Genomic DNA, 23,586 nt, shown 5'->3' on the forward strand with positions numbered 1-23,586 from the left:
ACAAATGTCATCTCCACAAAGCCATCACTGTTACTGGTGCAAACTGAAAGTGGAAAGGCCAAGGATCGGATGTGCCATGGAGAGAGAACGAGGCTCTGATCCCTGAAGGCGGTCCTTCCAGCTCCCGATCGGGGCACATCAGCACTGTCCTGTGCTTTATCTGTTTCCATGGCTGTCGAACCATCTGCCTTCTTGTAGGGTGTAAAGAGCAATTTGGCTCTAAGCCCCCAGCCAAGTTATTCTTGGGCATCAGTAGTGTAATGATGAGAGCAGGATTCACTGAAGGCTCCTGGGGATCTCCAGGGGTTTGCAGTTGTGTTTAAAACAGGCTTCCTGAACTGGTGTCACAGCGATAACGGACCACGGAGATGAGGCTGGGAGATTCCACAGAAGTTCAGGAACAGCATCATCAATAGCATCACCAGATCAGCCACATGGTACTTCTAGGGCCCATCCACACTACAGATACTGGAAGGTTCCCATCTGGTTTCAGCACAAAGTAGTCCAGAGGACAAAGTGCACCCAAACCTGGTTCAGATGGGAGGCTTTTTATCAAGACTGGGACTAGACCTGAAATTGATTTCCAACCACCTTCTCCTGTTCCATATTACACTGCCATGTTTCCCACAAACCACCCTCCCCAACATCTCCCACAACCTGGGGGTCAGGTCTGCAGGACAAACATCCCAGTCTGAACCTCATTCTGCAATCTGACTCTCACTGGCACCATGTCCCCCGCACCTGCCAGTCCAGGGTGCAGGAGAGACCCCTGTGAATGAAAGAAACTAGATTTCTCATCACAGCAAACCCAGTTTCCTGGTGAGCACCGTACAGTTCAGAGGGGGAAACATTAACCCTCTGGATACTGCACACACCACTCGGCAGCTTTCATCTGGCTGGCAGCATGGAAGAGGCAGAGCCCAGAAGATGAAGGAGGCAACTGGTGGGGGAGGGCATGTCAAACTGACATTTTAAAACAGAACTCATCATTTCGAGGAGGAGGTTATCACTAAGTCCTGCCTTCCTGCACGCCTTTGTCCCCCTACACACTCCCCACACAAAGGTAGCCCTGAGAAATCAGCATAATCTCCATCCCAACACCACGGCTTTCACGACAGGATACTGGGACTTGTGCTGCCGTTAAATGGGGTCAGAATAACACCATCTCCAGACAGGAACATGTAGCCCAGCCCGGCTGTCAATCAGAAAAAGGCATTCCCAAAACACACTGCTCCCTGGAGAATACTGCAGTTTCCTCCCTTGCCAGAATTTAGCATTGAGCCATGCATTCCATCACTGCTCCCACGCAACTGAGCGTCACGCCGCAGAAAACAGGAACTGGCCAACAGCCTGCACGGAGTTACAGAAGACTTCCCTGTTTTGCTGGTGCCGTTTCCCAGCTGTCACTGTCTGGCCTCATGCTTTTTCCTTTTATCCCTCCAGAGTCCTCAATCACTTGCTTTCATGGGAGCAGCGCCCATTATGGGGACCAGCAGGTCTGGCCAGTGCAGCCTGCTCTGTCGGGTTTGGTTCTCATTACAGGCAGTGCAGGAAACACCCTGGCCACAGAGATGTGCACAGCAGAGGGGCCAAGGCGGATTGATCATGATAAGAACGCCGGAGCCAGGCAGCTTTCTTTGGGGACCTTCGCAGTTTCTCTCGGGCCAAATCCAGAGCAGTTTCCCATCTGCTCGCCCTCATTTTAGGGGTCTGGATAAAATGGGACCCAGTTCTGAACCATCCTTGGTTCTGAAATTGCAGAATTGCAGCCCAGCTGTATGTGGCTTTGCCATTCCAGAGACCAGGCCCTTGCAGATGAGAGGGAAGAGCTGAAGAAGACCCCTTGGAAAGGTGGGGAATGCTTGGCCGGGTTTACCACTGCAGCGGTACCCAGGAGGGGCTGAACCCACTGGAGCTGGTTGCCCATTTAAGGTAAACAGATGTAAGCTGCCTTGCATCGACCTGACTCCATAATGTAAACCAGAGCCAATCCCAGCCACTGGGCTGCTTCACTGGAAACCCTGTTTGGGAGGGCCTGAGACCTCGGACTGGTGAAACGTATCCAGGCCCCCTTGCTGGCTGGGCCTCATTTGCCACCTCACTTAATACAATCAGTGCACTATTCGTAACATTATAGCCACAAGCCAGGAAAGGGCCTGAGGGCCTCCGGGCAGCTCTGAGTTGGGATGTGGTTTAGATGGAAGATTTTTTTTTTTAATCCTTTTCCTTCCCTCAAAAGCATCTTCTATTCACCCCCACTTCTGGTACCTCAGATTTCACCCCCACTTAATACCTGGTTAATCTCTACTTAACCCCTTGGCACTGGCTGATAATTTGCTGATAATTAGCCTGCAGTTGTTGCCAGTCACTATCACCAGCAGAAATTGGATCCCTGGGTAACATCACAGTTAAGAAGCACACAGTGTATTCCCGCACTGCCCCCCCAGAGAGCTTCCGCTCTGGAGTACGGGGCCTCCTCTTGGCTCTGTCTGAGCTAGCACATAGGGTGTTAGCTATGATGGGTGCCTCAGGGCTCATCTACACTACAGAACCTTTGCCAGTACACCTAGGATGGCAGAGACATCAAGTGGAGATGCAGCAGAGGCAGACAAGAAGGAGTTCTTCTGCCGCCAATAGCTACACCACTTCCTCAAACAACATTAGCTAAACCAACAGATGCATTCTTCTGTCGTCTCTATACTGGGAGTTTTGCCAGCAGAGTTATGCTGGGTGTGATTTATTCATAGCTATGCCAGTAAAACTTTGCTGTGCAGACTACTGTGTCCACATTACCACTTACATTGGCAAAATGTATGTAGCTCAGGGGTGTGAAAAAACACCCCCCAAGAGACCTAAGTGGTAGTGTGCACAGAACTATGTCAGTCGGAGAGCTTCTCCTGCTGACATTGCTACCACCACTCATTGGGGGTGGTTTACTTATGTCGACGGAAGAGCTCTCTCCCATCGGCATAGAGTGGCTACACAGGAAATCTTACAGCGCCGTAGCTGCATCGGGACAGCTGTGCCACTGTAAGGTCTCTAGTGTAGACATGGCCTGAGCATTGCCAACACAGGTTTTCAACAGCATGTCCCCTAACCCTGCTTAGAGCTTATCTAATCCTGCATCAGCAATCAAATGGTGCCAAGGGGCGATGTGGCGATTAACCAGATGTTAAATGGGTGTGAAATTCTACATCTGTTCTAATACAGTACTGAAGAAAAATGATTCTCTGTGTCCCATCCTAATGCGTAAGATTCTTTTTAAATGACCTCTTCTTTTAATTGGAATCAGGCCATCCACCAGCATAGCCTAATTAAGACGATTCTACTGCATAAAGATAGATACGATTACATGCTGCAGGTCTCGGCTGCAGCTGATCCCAAAGTCCAATTACACAGAGACAGCACCTCAGCCACAAAGCAGTAGCTGGGAGTTCCAGGGAACTGTATGAAAATTTTTTTACAAAGCAGCACTCAAAGACTAACGCCACCTTGATGGGAATGAATGGATTCACTGTTATAATCAAATTGTGCCGCGGAGTCACTTTTCCTTCTCAAAGCAAAGTTCAGGGCTAGCTGGAATAGCAGCAAGGAGCAACCAGAGCTGTTTTGCCATGCAAAAGATACCCCAGAATGAAGAGGCTGCAGTGGGAATGCTCATCTGCTTCGTTAATCCACCAAGATCACCATGTCTGTCTGAATTAAACATTCATGGAGACATGTCCGATGCCATGCAATACGGTTCCTCTACATTACAGCATTAATGCTAAACACATGCCCCTGGACACACAACTGTGTCAATTCAGCTTTTCACCTCTGGAGGAGAGTTGGCTTCCAATCTGTGTTAGGGCACCAGTGAAATGAGTTCATCAGTCTCAGCCCGCTCCTCCCAGAAGACAAAAGCCCATTCACAATTGTATTGGAAAACATAGAGCAGACTGCAGCAAATGGACCCACAGTTTGCTGCATGGCTGCTGGTCCTGAGCTTTGCATGATTTATTTAAACGCAACGTGTGCATATGAGAGCAACACTGGGAGAATTTCAGAGAGAACATTGTGCATGCCTGGCCATTGTGGTGAGCATTTCTGGTTTGGCATGAACAACAGTCAAAGTACTTCACCCAGACTCTCTGAGGCTAAGTTAGCTGCACCCAGCACCACAAAGACTACAGGTCAGAGGGACCTGTAAAACAAAGGACCGTTTGGATTCCTACCTGGTGCCTTGAGTTCATCGCTGATGAAGGTCAGTAGCTCCCGGTAGATGTTGCAATAGGGCATAGGCCAGGTAAGGAAGGTGTGGTAGGTGCTAATGGCCTTCAGAAGCAGGTCAGAGTCTGGTGGGAAGTGAGGAGTCTATAGGGGAAAAAGAAATAGCATGAGGATTACAATCCAAGGCGGGCCAAGGACACAATCATGGAGGCCTGTCCTTCCTCTTTGGCCTTGCCCCCCCCCGACACCACTCAGACAGATTCAGATCCTCCCAGGTCCCAAACTAGGCTCCCAAACTGAGCTGCTTGATAGCCTAAGTAAAAGAGGAGGAGGTTTCAGCGGCCATTAGCATCACGGGAAAGCAGGTATGTGGGCTGGCACTAGGAGGATAATAAAAAAAACCTCTCAGTCTCGATCAAACCAGAGGTCGTACAATCTACTCCCTGACTGTAGCTAGCACTGGATGCTTCTGAGGAAGGTTCAAGAAACCCTTCCCTGGACAACTACAGAATAACCTGCCTGTTGGGGTTGTTTCTTCCTAAGTGCCATCAGTTAGTGGCTTATTCTCCAAAGCAGGAGAGTTTCTCTCTTACTAAAGAAAACATATTCTTAGCAACCATGGATGTTCTCATCCTTTCAGATGCCTAACCCTTTTATGAATCCTGCTTAGTTCTCAGCCTCCATGAGATCCTGGAGCAATGAACTGCACAGGATAATTATATGTTGTGTGAAAAAAACGTATTTCCTTTTATCTGTTTTAAATGTGTTGCCTTTGGGTTTCATTAGAAGTTTCCTTGATTTGATTTATTATGAGAAAGAGCAAATGGGGCAGATTCACCTTCTATACAGATGTAATTTTGTACACTTCTATCATGTCCCCTCTTATTTGTCCCCTCTCTAAACATAAATGGACCCAAACTTCTCAGTCTCTCTGACCTATGCTATTTGGTTGCTTTTTCTGATCCCTTTCCACTTCTGCTAGATCTTTTTCCAGATGAGAAGACCAGGGCAGAGGACAGTACTTCAGGTGAGGTTATCCCAAAAGTATAACTGGGTTATAAAAAGAACTAGATACGTTCCTGGAGGACAGGTCCATCAATGGCTATTAGCCATGATGGTCAGAGATGGAACCCCATGCTCAGGGCAACCCTAAACCTCTGACTGCCAGAAGTGGGACAAGAAGCCGGAGTGGATCTATCCAAAACTGACCTGTTCTGTACACTCCCCTGAAAACCTGGTACTGGCCAATGTCAGATACAGGAAACTGGGCTAGATGGACACAGTATGGCAGCTCTTATGTCTTACATAACGACATTATTCTTCTTTCAGCTAGGGCAGTGCTCCAATTCTCAGCCTGTCCTTGAAGCTGAAGTTACAATCAGTTAAAAACTTTAGGACTTACACACAGAGCTGCAGAATAGAACAGCAGAGCCAATGGCGTGAGGAGGTCATAGTTGCCTGTCTCTTGGACCTGCAGGAAATACACAAGAGACGAGGAGGATCAGCTGTGCTACTTGGTTACAGAAATATCCAAAAGCTATCAGGAGATGGAAGGAAGCTTTGTAGGAAACCATGTGATCGCAAGATCCTGTCCAGCACCCCACTCAACGACATCAATGCTAAGATTCCCATTGACTTCAACAGGCACTGTACAGGTATAACAGGATTTTTCAGACCCCTGAGAGTGACATAGTTATACTGATATATGTCTGTAGAGTAGACCTGGCCTTAGGTTGGCTTAACTACACCGCGTCTACGCTAGGGATTAGGTTGCCGTACCTATGCTGGTCAGGAGCATGGATTTTTTTACATCCCTAACCAATGCAGCTATACCAACCCAGCTTTGTAAGTACAGACTATACCATTGGCACAGCTCATCCCATCTTTGTCTACTCCAGGAAAGTGAGGAACATTAGAAAATGTGTTACCTGCAATCTTTAAATTAACACTCTGTTAAATGCTACTTAGCGCCCAGCGAGGACAAAGATAGTCATGTTTAAAAATGTACATTAGCTGGTGCCAGTCAATCTTAGATTTCCCCTTGGAGGAATGAGCACCACATGAGTGCATAATGGAAAATATTTTTGCAACTATTCAAATTCAAAAGGGAATTTCTATTCAGCCAAGTTTGTGACCCTTTACATTTTCTGTGTGAGGGAACTTTATTCACACTTGTTGCAATGTGTGCTGTGCATTGAATGTAAATCATGCAACCAGATAACAGAAACAACACCAGCTAACTTATGTCACTAGGCAACATTGCGGAATTCTGTAACAAAACTAATTATGGCAATCTGCAGACTAAGAATTCACTGAGGAAATTCACCAATAATTATGAATCCATACAGGAATAGCATGAGGTGTTCCTGAACAATTGGACAAAAGGAGGGAAAAGAGTAAAGATTAAAACTAATCAACTTATTAGTTGCCATATTGCCAACCCCAGCCATTTAAAAATCACGAATCAGGCCAGGAAAAAAAAAAGAGACATTTTTGGTTCATTTTAGTTCTTTTGGTTGAGTCTTTAAGGGTAGGTACATTTGGGTCACGTTTTCAAGATTTTCTCCTTAACTAGAAAGGCTAGAAACTTGTTACAAAATGAAAGCTGAGATTCTCACTTACTCACATGAGTCTAGGAGCTGGGGCTGTAAGAAAAACATTAAATATTGCCAGACTCATGATAACATTGTGAGGGTTGGCAACACTGCAATGTGAATTATTTGCTCACTTGAACTCCAGAGTCCCTAGCACCACCTCCTACCAGGCTAAGGTCTCCCATCCAAGTCTTAAGGATACTTAACTTGGGAGAGTTGATGGCCTCACATCAGAAGACAGACTTGCTGAAAGTTAACAGTTCAGCAACTCTGATTCTTCACTTACCATACTTAGCTGGACATAGCAAACTCTAGCAGCCTGCTGCTTACTACAGCTGATAGCATTTGCTCAGTCCCTATGTTCCAAATGTATTTTTGGTTGCAAAGCAAACCAGAATAGCCCAGGCAAAGCTTCCATTAAAATAGCAGGAAGCCATCAATTCATTCTGAATTGGACAGGATAAAAAAGAAAAGCTTGCAACAAGGGAGGGTTTCAGGAAGTCAAGCCTCATAAATCCTAGCGCACCAAACCAACTTCAGCCCTGCCCCTAGAAACATGCATGCCTAGGACTCCTGGAACTGTATGGCTGGGATCTCCCTTCCCCGGCTTCCCTCCGCACAATGGCCAGCACACAATGGAGAATGAGACTGGAATCTGTGCTTCTCCCCAAGTGCATAGGAGGGCGGTCGCTATTGTGGGACTGGAGGTCATGCACATAGAAGCACTTCAGGAAGTAGGAAACCTCTCCTTGTGTCTTGTGATGCTATTCAAAGTGCAGATGTTCAGGCTTGCTCTTTTCTCAGTGCACTGCCATATCCCTTTTCTCTACAGTTCCCACATGCCAGAAGCTGCTCTCCAGAGGTCTGAGCTCAGATCAGCTCGATAATCTCCAGGCTCTGATGCTCAGTCACGTGTTATTACAACATCTGCTAAAAACTGAAAAATTCAAATAGTTTTGGCCACAGAGGCTGACACCTTTGCACACTGACTGCAGCGGGACAAGCTGGAATGGGGCCAACTCACGGCAAATCAGATTCACATTTGGGGGTCCGCACGCAGAGCTGGGTGTCTCTGGTGCTGAGAGAGAGAACACGGCCAACTGACCAGCAAGCCTGCAGGCCAGACACCAGCTTCTCTTTCACTGGGCATAACCTTCAGACTTCCTCCTGCTCACAGGCTTCCTTCCTCCACGGAAAGCAAGAGACCTAGCCGCGAGGGCTCATGGGAAAGGTGTCAGGTTGAGCTACAGGCTCCATTCTTCCCAAGCACTGACACCCTGTTCATGCTATTGTGGCCGACCTCGCTGGAGGAACGCGATGCTGCTTGGCATTTGGTAGCACATGTGGACTCTGTGCAGTCCACAAGTAAAGATGGGGCAAACCTCTCAGCTCAGGTGGATTGATTTATTTCACTGACAAGCATCTACCTCTTTGCAGGTGGTCTGTGAATAGCTTATGGTGTGACTGAATTTGTTGTTTGAATTATTTGCCAGTTCCTGTCAGTAATTCTTAGTGTAGTCATAGAGTTTCAGGCCAGCTGGGACGACCAGACCACCTACTCCGATCTCCTGTATACTGCAGGCCACCTGCACCCGCACACTATGCCCAACAACTGAAATCACCGAAGTCTTACAGCCCTCAGGAGACTAGATTATTCCATGACACACAGAGAGAACAGGCGGGACCAAGGCGCACCAGGCCCAACAGCTCTTAGTCATATTTCAGTTTTCTTTCCATCTTCATCTCCACAGTCACCCGGAGCTTGCTCATGCGCGCCTTACTAAGGCCTCACCACTCGTGTGCGATATTTGAAATTCAAGCTGTGTTGGTAAATTCTGATTGGGCACAAGTCACATGGTATGTCTCCATTGCCTGGCTGGATGTGCATAATTCTTAGAATCAGGTGCAGGATTTATTAGGAATTCAACGTTCATATTCTGCAAATGTTTTCCAACATTCACTTAAAATTCCCTGTTTCCAGGAACTTTCCTACCAGCGACTGTTTGAGAGAACTTTCACGGAGAAACACCACAAGAAGGACACAAAAGCCTTTGAAGGGATTTATCAGCACCGTGGGAACTGTGTTTTACAGCATCAACCACCCAGCTCCAGTCTCAAGCCATGCTACTAACTTGTTCCTACTAAAGGCAGGGAGGGATCTGTGAACATGGTTCTAACTGTTTGCTTCTGCTCCACTAGGCACTATGCTGAAAGCCCTATGGCCCAGGTTCTCAAAGGGATTTAGGCACCTAACTTCAAGGGGAATTAGGCACCTGGATACCTGTGAGGATCTGGGCCCAGCCTCTTGTCTAAGAAGGTGGGTGTACTCAACCTGGTTTGGAAGGGGTTTCACTAACACAGTCGCCTCTCACGCCTGTGAAGTCACCTAGCACAAGCAGGACTATAATATGGAAAAGAACTAGTACCAGAAATGATGCAAATGCCCTCAAATTCCTAGACTTCAAGTGCTCACTGAGATTATCATCGATATCACAACAGTGCCCAAAGATTCCAGTCAGGCTCAGGGCCCCCATTGTGTTAGGTGCTGTACATGCATGCGCATGTGCTCTCTCTCTCTCTCTCTCTCTCACACACACACACACTCCCTGTTTTGAGGAGCTTACTGTTAAAGATAAAAAGACAAAGTGTGGGGGAAGAGGATACAAGATATAAGTAAAGTGCCTTTTGCAAAACCCACTCCAATCCAACAGGAATGTTTCCATTGATTTCAGCGGGATTTGGATCAGGTTCCAAAGTGATGGTAGGGAACATCATGCTAGTGCAATAGTCCCAATGCTAGTACAACAGCCCTCACCTTGAACCTGGGCCATCCAGCTCTAAAAGCACCAGCTGCTACATCTTGAGCTACAGAGCCAGGGCTCCCTTGTGTGGCCTGTAACAGATTCAGATCCCCTGCAGACTGGGCACAGAGGGAATCTTGTAACATACTCACCAGTGGGTTACCCTAGCATTTCAGGTAACCCTAGCCTAAAACCCTTCACACATGCATCCAAATTATAAAGTATCTGGGGGAAGGGGCTTCTTTACAGACTTCAGAGCAGGACTCCCTGCCAGACTCCACCCTAATGACAACAAAGCACCCGTTGCCCCCTTCGCAGAAGACCTCCACCTCCTCCCTGCTGGGGCATCCTTCATCCTTGCTGGCAGGGCCTTACCTCTTTGGTTTTCTGCAGGATTTTCTCCAGGAGGATGAGGTAGTTTCCTGCATCTCGGCTGACCAACTCCTGCAGGCTCCAGCAGTTCAGACACAGCCCAGCTATCAGAGAGAGAAAGGAAAACCACATATCAAATGCACTAGGAATTCCAGAGCCGGCAGTAGCAGTGCACAGAAGGAACTGCTAACACGTGGAGTATGGGGCTAGCACTTTGTGTCAGTGAGAGCTAGAAACCCAGAATGTTCATTCTATTCTGTTCTACAAGGTTCTTATCCTTCCCTCATTGACACAGTATCTGAGTACCTTCCACTCACGCATTAAGTGACATGACTAATGTCTGTCACATGTGATTCATTGGGAATTGTTTTGGCAGTGTCCACGCTACTCTGTGGTGATATCAGGGAAGGCAAGTCAGGGAAGTGCACCTGGCACTTGGGAGGTTTGGGATGGTCCTCAGTTCCTGGAGGAGTCTGTTCCACAGTCTGGGACCGGCCCCGCGAAATCTCCATCTCCTGCACAGATGTGCTGTACATTTGTGGTAGAGAGCTCCACTGTACCAGAGCAACAGTGGTGTCACCCACACTCCTCATCCAGGAACTTTAGGCTCTTTCAAATGCTCTGGGCCCTGGCCCCTGAGCACCTTGAAGGACTTGAACTTGGCCTGATCACGATGGTATGTATGTGGTACGAAGGTCATGAGGCAAGTAACTCCTATTGTGGCCACCCAGGTATTTAATATCCCTCAATTCCAAGTCTCACACCATTATCACCACTCACCTTCTCATGCACGCAGCTAGCAGGTAGGAAAGCAGAGACATTCGAGAGAGAAAAGACCCGGAGAGTGAGCTGAGGGCAGAGTCCTCAGACAGAGAAAGCCTCCAATACATGGATACTGCCACTAATCTTACCCAAGAGACCTAGAAAACCGTCTCAGATAACTACCTTCACAGAGGCCTGTACACAACTTATTTCTGCCCTGGTATTAAATGATTTCTGCAGGAGAAGATGCAAAATTTATGAGATGCTAAGGGAGTGGAGAAAGGTCACAGAGGGAGGATAAAGAAGCCTCTATCCAGACCAATTGCAACTGCATCACCAGTAGTATACATCTCCTGACACTCGCGTCCTTCGTTATCAATTCACAGCCCTAGCGCTGACAACGGCTCAAGGCATTTTCCAGTTCCTTAGTTCTTCCTGTGTCAGCAACCAATCAGGTGGTCACTCAGTCCCCAACTCCTCCCAGACAGTCGCTGAGGAAATGCTCGGTGCTAAGATAGCCCCTGACCCGCTCCTGCACTCCTAACTGAGCGGTCCCAAGAGAAGAGATTCACTTGCTGGCTCGGCTGGTTTTGTATTTCAGCAGAGCAAAGATGATTCCAAAGAAAGCGACTGGTGCAGCAAAACTGCTGTAGGAGGCCTGCCCTGTGACCTACAAGGACCTGTGTATCATTTACACAGCCTCATATAGTAAAGCCGCCCAGGGAACGGAAACACCATACACTAGAACAGCCTGCATGAACCCTTTCATTGCCAGTCCTCCCCACTCCTGCTCATACCATCAACCATTAACATTCAGTGGCTTCGCTACTTACCTGGGCCACTGAGCAGTGGAGCTGTTGTTACTAGCAAAGCTATTTTACTGAGAAATACTCATGGAATTTCAAAGCACAGTCTTGCTCTGAAAAGTTATTCCGAAAAGGGGTATGGTCGCCAGGCTCCTTATTTACTGGATCTCTGTGACTCTGGATCAAGTATGATCAGCTGGCAAAGAAAAGGTATTATTTTCCTAACTGCCACCTAGAGTGACCAGGCAGCAAATGTGAAAAATCGGGACAGGGGTGGGGAGTAATAGGAGCCTATATAAGAAAAGGACCCCAAAATCAGAACTGTTCCTATAAAATTGGGACATCTGGTCACCCTACAGCCAGCTCACCCTGCAAGTCTGAGTCAAGTCTGGTTCTTTCTATGTCATGCATCATTGCCAGGCATCTTGACTCAGCTGTGGTATATTATTACTCCCGTTAAGCTATGCATGTCTGCCCCTAGAAGGAAAAGATGCTGCCATAGGAACTGAATTAAACAATAGAGTAAATAATGTGCAAACCAAACAAAACTGCAGCTCCCTCCCCAGTAGCTGCAATGGCTTTACAATGTAAATGGCAGAGAACCATATTATGGGCTCTAACGTCAGCAGCAGGAGTCTGAACACAGCAAGAGAACAGGTTTGCAGAATAAAAGAGCCCCCCCAGTCATTGTTCTAACTAAAACCTTTGCAAGTTGCTTCAGGACTCAGAGGCTGAGATTTTCAAAGCCACCAAAGGTGTCCAGTTCCTATTGATTTTAATTTGAAAAGGGTGATCATAATGCTTCAATAGCCTGTTGTTTTGGAACTAGTCTACATGCTCAAACCAGACCCTCCTGTCTTAATGATGAGAAGAGCTTGAATAAATGGTTTAACATAAACACGGGTGTCAAACCAGGATACATTCGCTCACCTCTCCTGTTTGTCATTGCCACTAACTTCATGACGAGAAGCGTGGATGAATACAACACAAGCCTCATGGTTTAATTACAATATGTTCGAAAATTTAGGTTTTGCTGGCAACACAGCTCTTCTAAATGGCAGCTCCACCAATATGTAAGCAAAGGACACCCAGAAGCGCAAGAAAGATGGATTTAAAAATCAGTTATGAAAAAACAGATCTAATGAGAACCCCAGCAACTCCCAACTCCCAGATTACATTAGAAGGCAAAGGAAGGTAAGAGTTCACATGTTTTGGTAGTAACATGCAAGCCAGTGGGGATGTCCAGGAAGAAATAATGTCACAACCTGGCACTTAACCAGTATAAACAAGATTTGGTCGTCAAAAATCTATCACTTAAAGACGAAACTACGAATCTTCAACTCCAATGTCACTGCCACCTTAACATACAGATGTGCAAGCTAGAAATCCTCCCAAAGGTAACGACATCTCAATGCCTCAGAAAGCAAATGCCTTAGGTATTAAATACAAATACTAGGTATTCACTTGAATGAATTTATAATAAATGTCAAGATCCATGAGAGTGTTCAACAACCCCTTATCCCTGAAGTTACCCAGAAAAGATGGAAATAGTTCATGTTGAGAATGAAGCCAGAGAGTCTGCCATTGTGCAGGAAATGCGCAAAACAGGACGACTGAGAGAATCCCTGTGTCGAACAGAGTGGAAAAGCTTCAAGGACTTAATGTGGCGGACAAGCAAAGAGCAGCCCAGGATAGACAGGGAAGATGGTTTATGCCCTAAGTGACATGTGACAGCACAAAAAGGTTTTAGACTGGTATGCTGGGTGTAACTGGATTCTGACTGTCTGGCTGTCAATGAAGTTACAGTTAAAGTCCTATGCAGCACATTATGCAGTAGGAACCTATATGGCAGAAACCCTTGAATTATGCCACCATTTGCTCCACTAAGCCCTCTCCTCCTTACTGCTTTGCTAAGTCCCCAATACCCCTTTCTCCCTCAATATTAATTTAATTTGCAATTCAAGGTCAATTGGACATTGCCCCTAAATTGTCAGTGGCTGCAGATTTTTGCACTGAACACACTGGACTGCTTTGTAGAGGTTGCTGGGTAACGGGGGCAGACGTTTGAAGTTTCTTTGTACTGGAGAGGTAGATGCAGCTCTTCTTTCCCTCCCCTTTCTGGGTAGAGGTTACTCCGAATTTGGAAGTGGGAGGGTCCGAATTCCTTGTTTTCAACCCCCTTCAAAGCTGAATAGCAACCAATCATCCCATTGCTCCCCACTGGCAACAACTGGCAGACAAATATATTAGCTTAACCTTTTTAATAAAATGATCTACAGTGAAATATTTGAAATGCCAACATTATCTTTCATTAATGCCAACATTAGCCTTCAGGATTAACGTCCCTAAACTGAGATTATTGGGGCAGTTCCTACCTCTTAGCTCTTTTGTTTCAGAAGATTTGCACAGGCAGCACTACATCATTACCCACGGGTCACATTTTGAAGGTTTTCTTCACAACCTTTAGTGGTTAAACACATTTGAGAAGAAAGACAGAAAGAAAGAAAGCTGATTCTGGAAAAGAGTTCTGCATATCCAGTAAGGAAGACAATTATGTATTAATTAATGTGGCTGCACAATCACATTATAATATACAACAAGGAGTCTTGTGGCACCTTAAAGACTAACAGATTTATTTGGGGATAAGCTTTCGTGGCTAAAGAACCTCACTTCTTCCTTGTTGTTTTTATGGATACAGACTAACACGGCTCCCCCCGATACATGATTATAATATACAGTATCCCAGTTACGCTTATGTCAGTGAAGTTCCATAACTGCAGGAGCCAGACAGGTTTGTCCTGCTTTTAGGCACAAATTCCATGTGATAACAGTGATAAGACACTCCAGGCTGCGTATTTCAGGGAGGCTGCATCATCTTTTCGGTGGGCAGGATACCACACTGTGAAGACCCAGATTTAGGGGTGTTGCAAAACCCCAACTTTCTGACCAGCTTCAATCCATTTAGATCTGCTTTAAGGCTGACAGAGAGATTGACAGCGTGAGGAACTTCCCTCTTCTGATCTAAGAGGTGATTGACAAATAAATACCGAACAGCTGCCTCATTCAGCGAGCCCTGAATCAGGCAAGGGGCTGCAGAAACGACATACGATTTCAGGGCAAAAGCCCTGCCCACTAGGAAGATAAATAACGTTGCACTTGTAACCTGACCTTTGGCATTGCCCAACTTCTGCCTGGTTTGCTTACAACATTAGTGCTGTGGTAATAAATGTGGTATTATTTATGATCTGATCTGTGTACACAGGAGGCATAGCCAGCAACTCAATGGTTAATTCAACAATGTTTCGGTTTTTCATTCAACGGTACCTCTGACCAGCTTGTGTCTCAGAAGCCAATGTGATTTGAAGAACACATTTCCTGAACTTCACTACTCTCTTTGCTGGGCTTTGGTAAGTCGCTGTAATCAAATCTTTCACACAGTGGGGTTTCCCTCTGTCATCGTCACCCTAGACTGCAGCACCTTCCTGGGAAAGTCCCAGGACACAAAAGATTTTCAAGAAAGTTGCTGTCCCAAGAGTGGGGCCCAGAGCTGCCGGGAACCTGGCTGATTTTGACAAAGCAAGAAGGATGTTAGGATCAGGGGACAGGTTGGGGCAAAGGCTGGGCATGATCTGGATTGATCTGGATGCAAACCACCTTGCGTTCGGCTAGACTGATTTGGACAGTAGGGGTCAGGTGGGTTTGCCTATTGCTAAGGCAAATCAGGCTGTTTGGAACAGACGCCTTTGAGACCAGATGCCTCATTGCTGAGAAGGGAAAAATCCAAGGCAACAAAGTGGAATTTACAAAAGCAGCGAGGACTGAAATACACCTCGGTAAATTGCCGGATGAGGAGAACTCCATTTCCTGTGCGAGCACAGCCATAAGTACAAATAACCCAATGAGGTGCATGCTCTTTCCTTCCTCTCATCACTAGCAAGAGAGAAGGAAATCACAGTGCTGACTGGCTGCTTTATTCTGGACTGAATGAGATGGGGGCCAAGGGGCTGGATTCCTTCCAAAAGGAGAGAGACAACAAGCTCTTAGAAAATGGACAACAGGGAAGGTGAGGAAGGAGGGATGAGGGTGGGGGCTAAGGCAAGTATCAAAGATGCTGGTTTGAGATCACATGAGCCACTCTTGTAATCACAGGGTCTCCCAGAACATAGGGCCAAACCCACGATAATGCGGCAAAGCAATATTCAAATCCTGCCCCAGGAGATAGAGTGGAACCTGTTTGATACAGGGAGCTGGATAATCAAAGTTCCCTCGTTACAGCAGGAACACAGATGACTCAGGCAGAGGGGACAGCTGCTGCAGAGCTTAGGCCAGCATAACTCCATGGGACATCCGCAGCCTTCACTGACCAGTTTGGTAAGCCAGGGCAGTGCTGTGTCCCTGTTAAAAATATATTCAAGCAAAAGCATTCCAGCCCTGAAATCCACGGGAAGCCAGGAACATGTGCCCAATGAAGCAGTACTGGGCCAGCAGTGACCACCATGGATTCAGGGTTCCAGGCCTCTGCAGGAATTCTGGACTCCGACCACCATCACCATGTTACATCCACACCAGCTTTGCATCATGGGTATTCAGGACCTTTATATGAGTGCTGGAGAGTCCTGGATCTCTAACCCTGTCACCGCACGCTACGGCTACATTTAGACACGAACATGCTGCCTATGAGGATTGGTCAGAAGATCACAGGCTACCTTTAAAGCAAGCGGGACATTTAGTCACAAACTCCACTTCCTTCTACAGGTGTCATCGAGGGATGCAATGCAGTCTGCCGAGAAGGGAGAGCGGAGCACACCTCAGTTCTGCTGCGACAGGAGGGTATTTTTATGAAATACAGCATAAAGCAATTCAGTGTCCTGTAATTCGTGATGTATCTGCTGTAACATGTAGACAACACATCCCAGTCATGCCAATAGCAGCCCCTTTCTGCAACTCTTGTGAACAAGCCTTTAAAGTAAGGCCACAAGCACCCAGCACATGTGACCATTGCACCATCGCCACATAATTAATGAACTTGTTGGGTAAGGCTGAATTCTTGCCCTCATATCCCCCCATTATAATCCACTGTTCTCAGGCAGCTTTTTGCCTTTCCTGGTGTAATAAGTCCTAAGGGTTTTCTTTGGGGATTGAACCTGGGGGCTCTGGACCTAAAAGCAAAGGCCACCCCAGTCACAGACTTCAAGGCCAGAAAGGACCATTGTGATCATCTAGTCCAGGGATCAGCAACCTTACAGAAGTGGTGTGCTGAGTCTTCATTTATTCACTCTAATTTAAGATTTTGCGTGCCAGTAATACATTTTAACGTTTTTAGAAGGTCTCTTTCTATAAGTCTATAATATATAACTAAACTATTGTTATAAAGTAAAGAAGGTTTTTAAAATGTTTAAGCAGCATCAAATGCAGAGCCCCTCAGACTGGTGGCCAGGACCCGGGCAGTGCGAGTGCCACTGAAAATCAGCTCGTGTTCCGCCTTCGGCACACATGCCATAGGTTGCCTACCTCTGATCTAGTCTGACCTCCTGTATAGCACAGGCCAGAGACCCGCCCCCAAAATAATTCCTAAAGCTGAGTTTTTAGAAAAACCCTCCAATCTTGATTTAAAAATGGTCAGTGATGGAGAATCCACCATGACCCTTGGTAAATAGTTCCCATGGTTAATTACTCTCATTGTTAAAAAATTATGCCTTATTTCCAGTCTCAATTTGCCTAGCTTCAACTTCCAGCCAATGGATTGTGTTATACCTTCCTCTGCTAGATTAAGGAGACACTTTTAAACATTTGTTCACCATATAGCTACTTATAGACTGTGATCAAGCCACCCCTCCACCTTCTCTTCGTTAAGCTAAATAGATTGAGTTCCTTAAGTCTCTCACACTGTAAGGCAGGTTTTCTAAACTTATAATTATTCTTGTGGCTCTTCTCTGAGCCGTCTCCAATTTAAAACCGTCCTTCTTGAACTGTGGGTACCAAAACTGGACACAGTATTCCAGCAGTGGTCACACCAGTGCCAAATTGAAAGGTAAAAACCTCTCTACTATTACTCAAGACTCCCCCGTTTATGCATCCCAGAATTGTATTAGCTCTTTTGGCCTCAGCATCACAATGGGAGTTCACGTTCAGCTGATTATCCACCACAACCCCAAATCTTTTTCAGGGTCTCTGCTTGAGGATAGAGTCCCCCTCCTGTAAGCATGGCCTCTATTATTTTTTCCTAGATGGATACATTTACATTTAGCGGTATTAAAATGCATATTGTTTGCCTACATCCAGTTTACCAAGCGATCCAGATCATTCTGTATCAGTGACCTGTCCTCGTCATTATTTACCACTCCCACAGTTTGTGTGTCATTTGCAAACTTTATTGGAATGATTTTATCAGGTCACTGATAAAAATGTTAAATAACATAAGGCCAAGAACTGATCTCTGTGGAACCCAACTGGAAATATACCAAGAGGAGTAAATCACCTTAGGTGGGAGACCAAACCTGAAAATGTGATTTTCCCAGCAAAGCCACAAATGCATGAACATAATTTTATCAGTGACAATGTTTTGCAGCCAGTGGCGAAGGCTATAATCACACCTTAATTCACGGTTATTGCGCTCAATACAGGGGTAGCTGCTGGGTGAAATTCTACAACCTGTGTTATAAAGGAGGTTAGACTAGCTGATCTAATGGCCCCCTCTGGCCTTAAAAATCTTTGAATTTCAGCTTGCCGTGGTCCAAATGCACGACAGAGACCCACAGTGAGGGGCACAGAAATTATTCATGCAGGAAACTGACAATGCTCGGGGGCCCGTCCTTTTAGGGTATCTATCTGACTTTTGCACCATGATTCTTCATTTCAGATTTAAATAATTCTCAACATAATAAGTGAAGGAAGCCAGATGAGTGCAGTGTGTACTGAACTTTGGGTCTGTAATGAGGGACATCCCTAGAAATGAGGCACGCTGGTGATACATGTCTGCAATCAGTCAGTCATTCTTAATGAAGTGCTGTTCTCAGGTGAAGACCAGCCCAGGCAATGTGTGAGCACTGGAGTTGGTAGAGAGAACACTCCTGTCCTTACCAACCTAAGCCCATTAGTGAGGCAGGGCCTACCTAGCTCAGGTTCAGGCACTTGCCAGCTGAGGGCACTGGAAAGTTAAATACAAAATCTGTTTAAGATCCTAAAGGAAAACGTTCCTTCTTCTAGGGCATGCAGGTGGGCTGACTATTCTCTCAGTTGGATGAGATGTGCAATCTGAAGCAATGAGAGCCCGTTTACATTGTTCTACAGCACACTGATTCTGGGCTGACCTCAGTGCAGAAGCGATGAACGCATTGCAGAGAACAGACGCTATATATAAGCTCACACAGTGACTTAGGACTAGTCCTTCTGCTCCAAAACCACACATCTCTGCCACCTAAACTATAGAAGACCCCAAAACAGGGAAATTGGAATCATGGTGGAACATCCTATAGCCTGTCTATGGGCAGGTCATTAAAGGGTAACATCATCCACGCACACTGAGTTGGAGCATTGCAGTGCAGCCACTCCGGCACACACAAAGAATTAAGACAGGCAAGAAGGTGGTGAGGCCTGGAAGGGTATCCCAGTAGCTCTGTTCCCTCCTTGGACACACTATGCTGAGACAAATGCAGAGCAGCAGCAGGGTTCTGTAGAGAGCTGTCCATTACAAAGACAAGACCCTTGCAAGTTTAGTAGGCAGGTAAATATGAGAAAACAGAGACAGATTATTAACAGCCTTGTCTTCAGAAGTGCTGAGCACTCCTGAGTCCCACGGTAGTTCAGCATCTTTGAAAAAAGCCAAAGTCATCAGCCACTTGCTGAAGGACAGCAAGTCAGTGGAAGAAGTGGGATTAGACCACAACGATCCTCACTTTCTGACCCATGCTCCAACCAGCAGACCACACTGCCTCCAACACCAAGTCAGGATAGGCCGAGCTGTTTTTTGCAGCTAAGAAATTAACAAGAAAGTCCAACAACTTGTGACTGAACAGCCAGTCCCAGAGAAATCTCACTTTAGTACAGGAAACAGAGACTCACCAGCTGCTCTTTGGGGCAGAGACCATCATTTTGGTTTGTTTGTATAGCACCTAGCACAACCGGGTCCCAGTCCATGACCGAGGCTCCTAGGTGCTAGGATAATACAAATAAATATTACAAACACTGAGTTTGGACTAGCGCCTGAATCACGTTACATAGACTTGTACAGAATAGCACCTTGAAATGTTTCTGCTTTGATCTCCAGTGTCAACAAAGATTACAACATCACACCTCGAATCGAGCAACAGCCAGCCAATATCAGGGCCGGGGGAGGTGGCTAGGAAGGATGAGGCTTGAAGGTTTCTTTTCTCAGAATTACACTGCAATACTTGGCATCAGTATGCCTTCTCCAGCGGCTGCTACCTCCTGAATTCTGCAGCTGTGGTTAACACTTCCCCTTTGCTTCTTGTTAAAATGGACAACTGTCAACTTCAAAAAAAAATAATAAACCAAACTCGCCACATGACTCTGAGCCAGCTGGTACAAGTGACACCCAAGATCAGTAGAACAGACACAGGTTGCCAGAGTGAAAAACATTTGTCTATTTTTTCACTTTGTTTCCATTGTGCACTTGATATCTCATTGTGACTAAATCAATTCACTGTAATAATTTGCCTGTGTGTATGAATCTTTAAAGTCTTGTAAGTTAAAGGAACATTGGGAAAAATTTTCAAAATGTGTCTAAATCCCGCTGAAAAAAAATCAAGTCAGTCAATAGGACTTAGGTGCTTTTGAAGACTGTACTCATTGTCAGGGTTCACATCCCTAAAATGTGTCCCAGTCCCCTCCCTTGATTTTTGTTCCACTGAGTTCTAGGTACATCTCCCACTTCTCCTTACAAGTCAAATATTTCAGTGGGCTTTTTTCTTTGATCTAAACAAAAGAATAGCAGTAACCCTGTATCCAGGGGCAGCCCCATGCTAAGCCAGACACTCACTATGGAGCAAAGGCTTGCAAGCATAGTACTGGAAAATAAAATACAGTATTAAATATGCAGATATGCAGAAAATTATCTGTGATCATAGAATCAGGATCAGGTATACCTATGTTTCCAGCACAAACAGTAACTGCTTTCCTTTCAAGTCAGTTACTTATTTCAGATTAAGGAACACAGCAAAAGCAAGAAAGAGCCAAAATAAATTGGCAAAGCAATTAATAAAAGGATGCAAAAAGCATCAATGCAAAACTGTGGTCAGTAGGCTTAAGGTTAAGAAGGAATTCTTTAAATATATATTAGGAATAAACAATCTCCTTGCAATAGTATAGGTCTGATACTAGACAAGGATGGTAAAATTGTCACTCATGGTGCAGAAAAAGCAGAAGTGATTCAATAAATATTTCTGTTCTGTATTTGGAAAGACGCACGATGGTGAATTCATATACCACAGTGATAATGAAATGCTTTCTATTCCATCAGTAACTAGGGAGGATGTGAAAGAGTTGAGGATGTTAAAGTTAATTTTTTTTTAAATCGGCAGGACCAGAGAAGTTGCTCCCAGGAGTAGCAAAAGAATTGGCTAATGAGCCTTTGAAACCATTAATAGTAATTTTTAACAAATCTTGGAACACTGGGGAAGTTCCAGAGGACTGGAAAAAAAGTAAATGTTTTGTCAATATTTTAAAAAGTTAAACAGGAGGATCCAGGTAACTATAGGCCAGCTAGTCAGATACTAATGCTCACTAAAATCATGGAAAAACTGACGTGGGATGCAAATTAGTAAAGAATTAAGGAATAGTAATAAAATTAATGCCACTCAACATAGTTTTATGAAAACAAGACTTGTCAAATTTCTGGGTTTTTTTTAATGGGATCACAAATTTGGCTGGTGAAGATAACTGTGTTGATATAATAGATTTATACTTCTGGATGATGTTTTAGACCCGTGTGACATTCTGATAAAAACGTAGCCCAAATTAAATGGATTAAAAACCCGTTAAATGGGGAATCATCATTGAATGGGGGTGTTTCTAAGGGGGCCCCACAGGGGTCTGTTCTTGGCCCAATTAAGTTCAATATCTTTATTTGTGAATTGGAAAAAATATAAAATCAATACTAGTAAAATTTGCTGAAGGCACAAACATTGATAGAGTGGTAAATAATGATGAGGACAGGTCAGTTATACGGAGCAACCTGGATTGCTTGGCAAGGCAGGGTCATTTGAACAACGTGTTTTAATAGATATAGCCAAATGCAAGGCCATACAACCAGGAACAAGGAATGTAGGTCATATTTACAAGCTGAAGGTATATATCCGGGAATTCAGTGACACTAAATGACTTAATGGCCATGGTAAAAATCCATTTGAACATAAGCTAACAGCATGATGCTGTAGCTAAGAGGTTGCAAGCAATCACTAGATATATACGCAAAGGAATATTGAATAGAAGTAAGGGGTTGATATTACCTCTATATACAACATTATCAAGATCACTACTTCATGCCATGCCCAGTTCTTGTGTCCAAACTTGAAAAGGGATGTTGAAAAATTGGAAAGCATTCAGAAAAGAGCTACAGGTTGAACCTCTTTAATCTGGTACTCCCTGATCCGGCAACATCCATGGCCCGGCATGGGCACTGACTCCATGGCTGCTCCAGGGCTGAAGCACCCATGGGGAAAAATTACTAGGTGCCTTCTGTCCTCCTCTCTCCATGCCTCTCGTGCTTACCAACTCCTCCTACTCCCTCCCAGCGCTTCCAGAGCTCCGTGAACAGCTGATTCACAGTGTTCAAGCTCCAGGAGGGAGGGAGAGGGCCTGGGACCAGTGGCTAGAACCCCAGGCGAGGGGCTGGCGGCTGGGACCTGGGGCTGGCATCAGAGCCCCCGGGGGCGGGGAGCAGCAGCGGGGCTCCCAAGCAGGGGGCCACACTGGGTGCAAAGCAGGGGGGTGCTGCTGTAGCCCCCGTAACCTACTTCCTGTGCTTATGGAGACCTGCTGGCACTCTGCATTGACCTCCCATAGTTCGGCAAATTATCTGGTTTGCACCAGTCATGTCCCAAGGCTGCCGAACTAGAGAGGTTCAACCTGTACAAGAATGATTCAAGGTCGGGAAAACCTGCCTTCCAGTGTGAGATTAAAGCAGCTCAATCTATTCAGTTTATCCAAGAGGAGGTTAAAAAGTGACTTGATCAGAGCTTACAAGTATCTATGTGAGAAGAGATTTCTGACAGACTGGTCTTTAATCTAGCAGATAAAGGCTTGACAAGATCTAATAGCCGGAAGATGAAGCTAGACAAATTCAGATTAGAAATTAGGCACATTTTTTAACACGTGTCATTACTCAATTTATCTATGGTTTCTCCATCATTTGAAGTCTTTAATTCAAAATTAGATACATTTCTAAAAGATATGATATAGCTCAAACCAAAGATATGGGCTTTATGCCAAAGTTTCAAGGTGAGTGTTTTTGGCCAGGGTTTTGCAGGAGGTCAGACTAGATAATCATTATGATCCATCTGGCCTTAGAAACCTATGAATCTAAAGTCTCCACGAAAACGTGCAGCATTCAACTCCTTGATAGCATACTGTATTATCTCTGTCTTACAAAACAGCAGCTGCAGACAAGCACATATCTAGAAACATAAAGGTGCCAAGTACTGAAAACAACCCGTGACAGTTGCACACACCAACACAGCAAACCCAAAGCTGGGACACACCCATTCTTTTTCCATTCCCCGATTTAAAGATGGCTGACTCAGCTGGCTGAAAAAGGGCTGTATACTTTAGTCATCTCAGGGGAAAGGGAAGAAGGTTGGTAGTTATCTCAGGCTGAAACCTGGCTCTAAGATCTCAGTCCAGAGTTACTGATATCCAAGTTATAAAACCCTGAAAATAAGGGTAGCAAAGACAGACAGTCCCTGAACTGCAGTGACCAGCGAGTAAAGCACAGAGATACCAGTAGCAAGACAGAAATTCAGGGCCAGTTTCTGACGTGCTTACTCACACAGAGTAATACTTTACTCTATACACAGTCTCCATGTC

At 45.4% G+C, this 23,586-nt stretch overlaps 1 protein-coding gene across 1 annotated transcript in view; it reads right to left on the reverse strand.

The window, feature by feature from the left end:
* Nucleotides 1-23,586, reverse strand: part of PIK3R5 (phosphoinositide-3-kinase regulatory subunit 5) — a 104,395-nt gene that overhangs the window by 27,829 nt on the left and 52,980 nt on the right. Inside the window, exons 3-5 of the mRNA XM_050919244.1 lie at nucleotides 9,980-10,080; nucleotides 5,612-5,680; nucleotides 4,215-4,353 (exon numbers count right to left, since the gene is read on the reverse strand). Coding sequence (XP_050775201.1) covers nucleotides 4,215-4,353; nucleotides 5,612-5,680; nucleotides 9,980-10,080 — 309 coding nt within the window. The remainder of the gene's footprint in view (nucleotides 1-4,214; nucleotides 4,354-5,611; nucleotides 5,681-9,979; nucleotides 10,081-23,586) is intronic.

This window comes from Gopherus flavomarginatus, chromosome 12 (genome assembly GCF_025201925.1).
Source record: "Gopherus flavomarginatus isolate rGopFla2 chromosome 12, rGopFla2.mat.asm, whole genome shotgun sequence".
NCBI classification, from domain to species: Eukaryota; Metazoa; Chordata; order Testudines; family Testudinidae; genus Gopherus; species Gopherus flavomarginatus.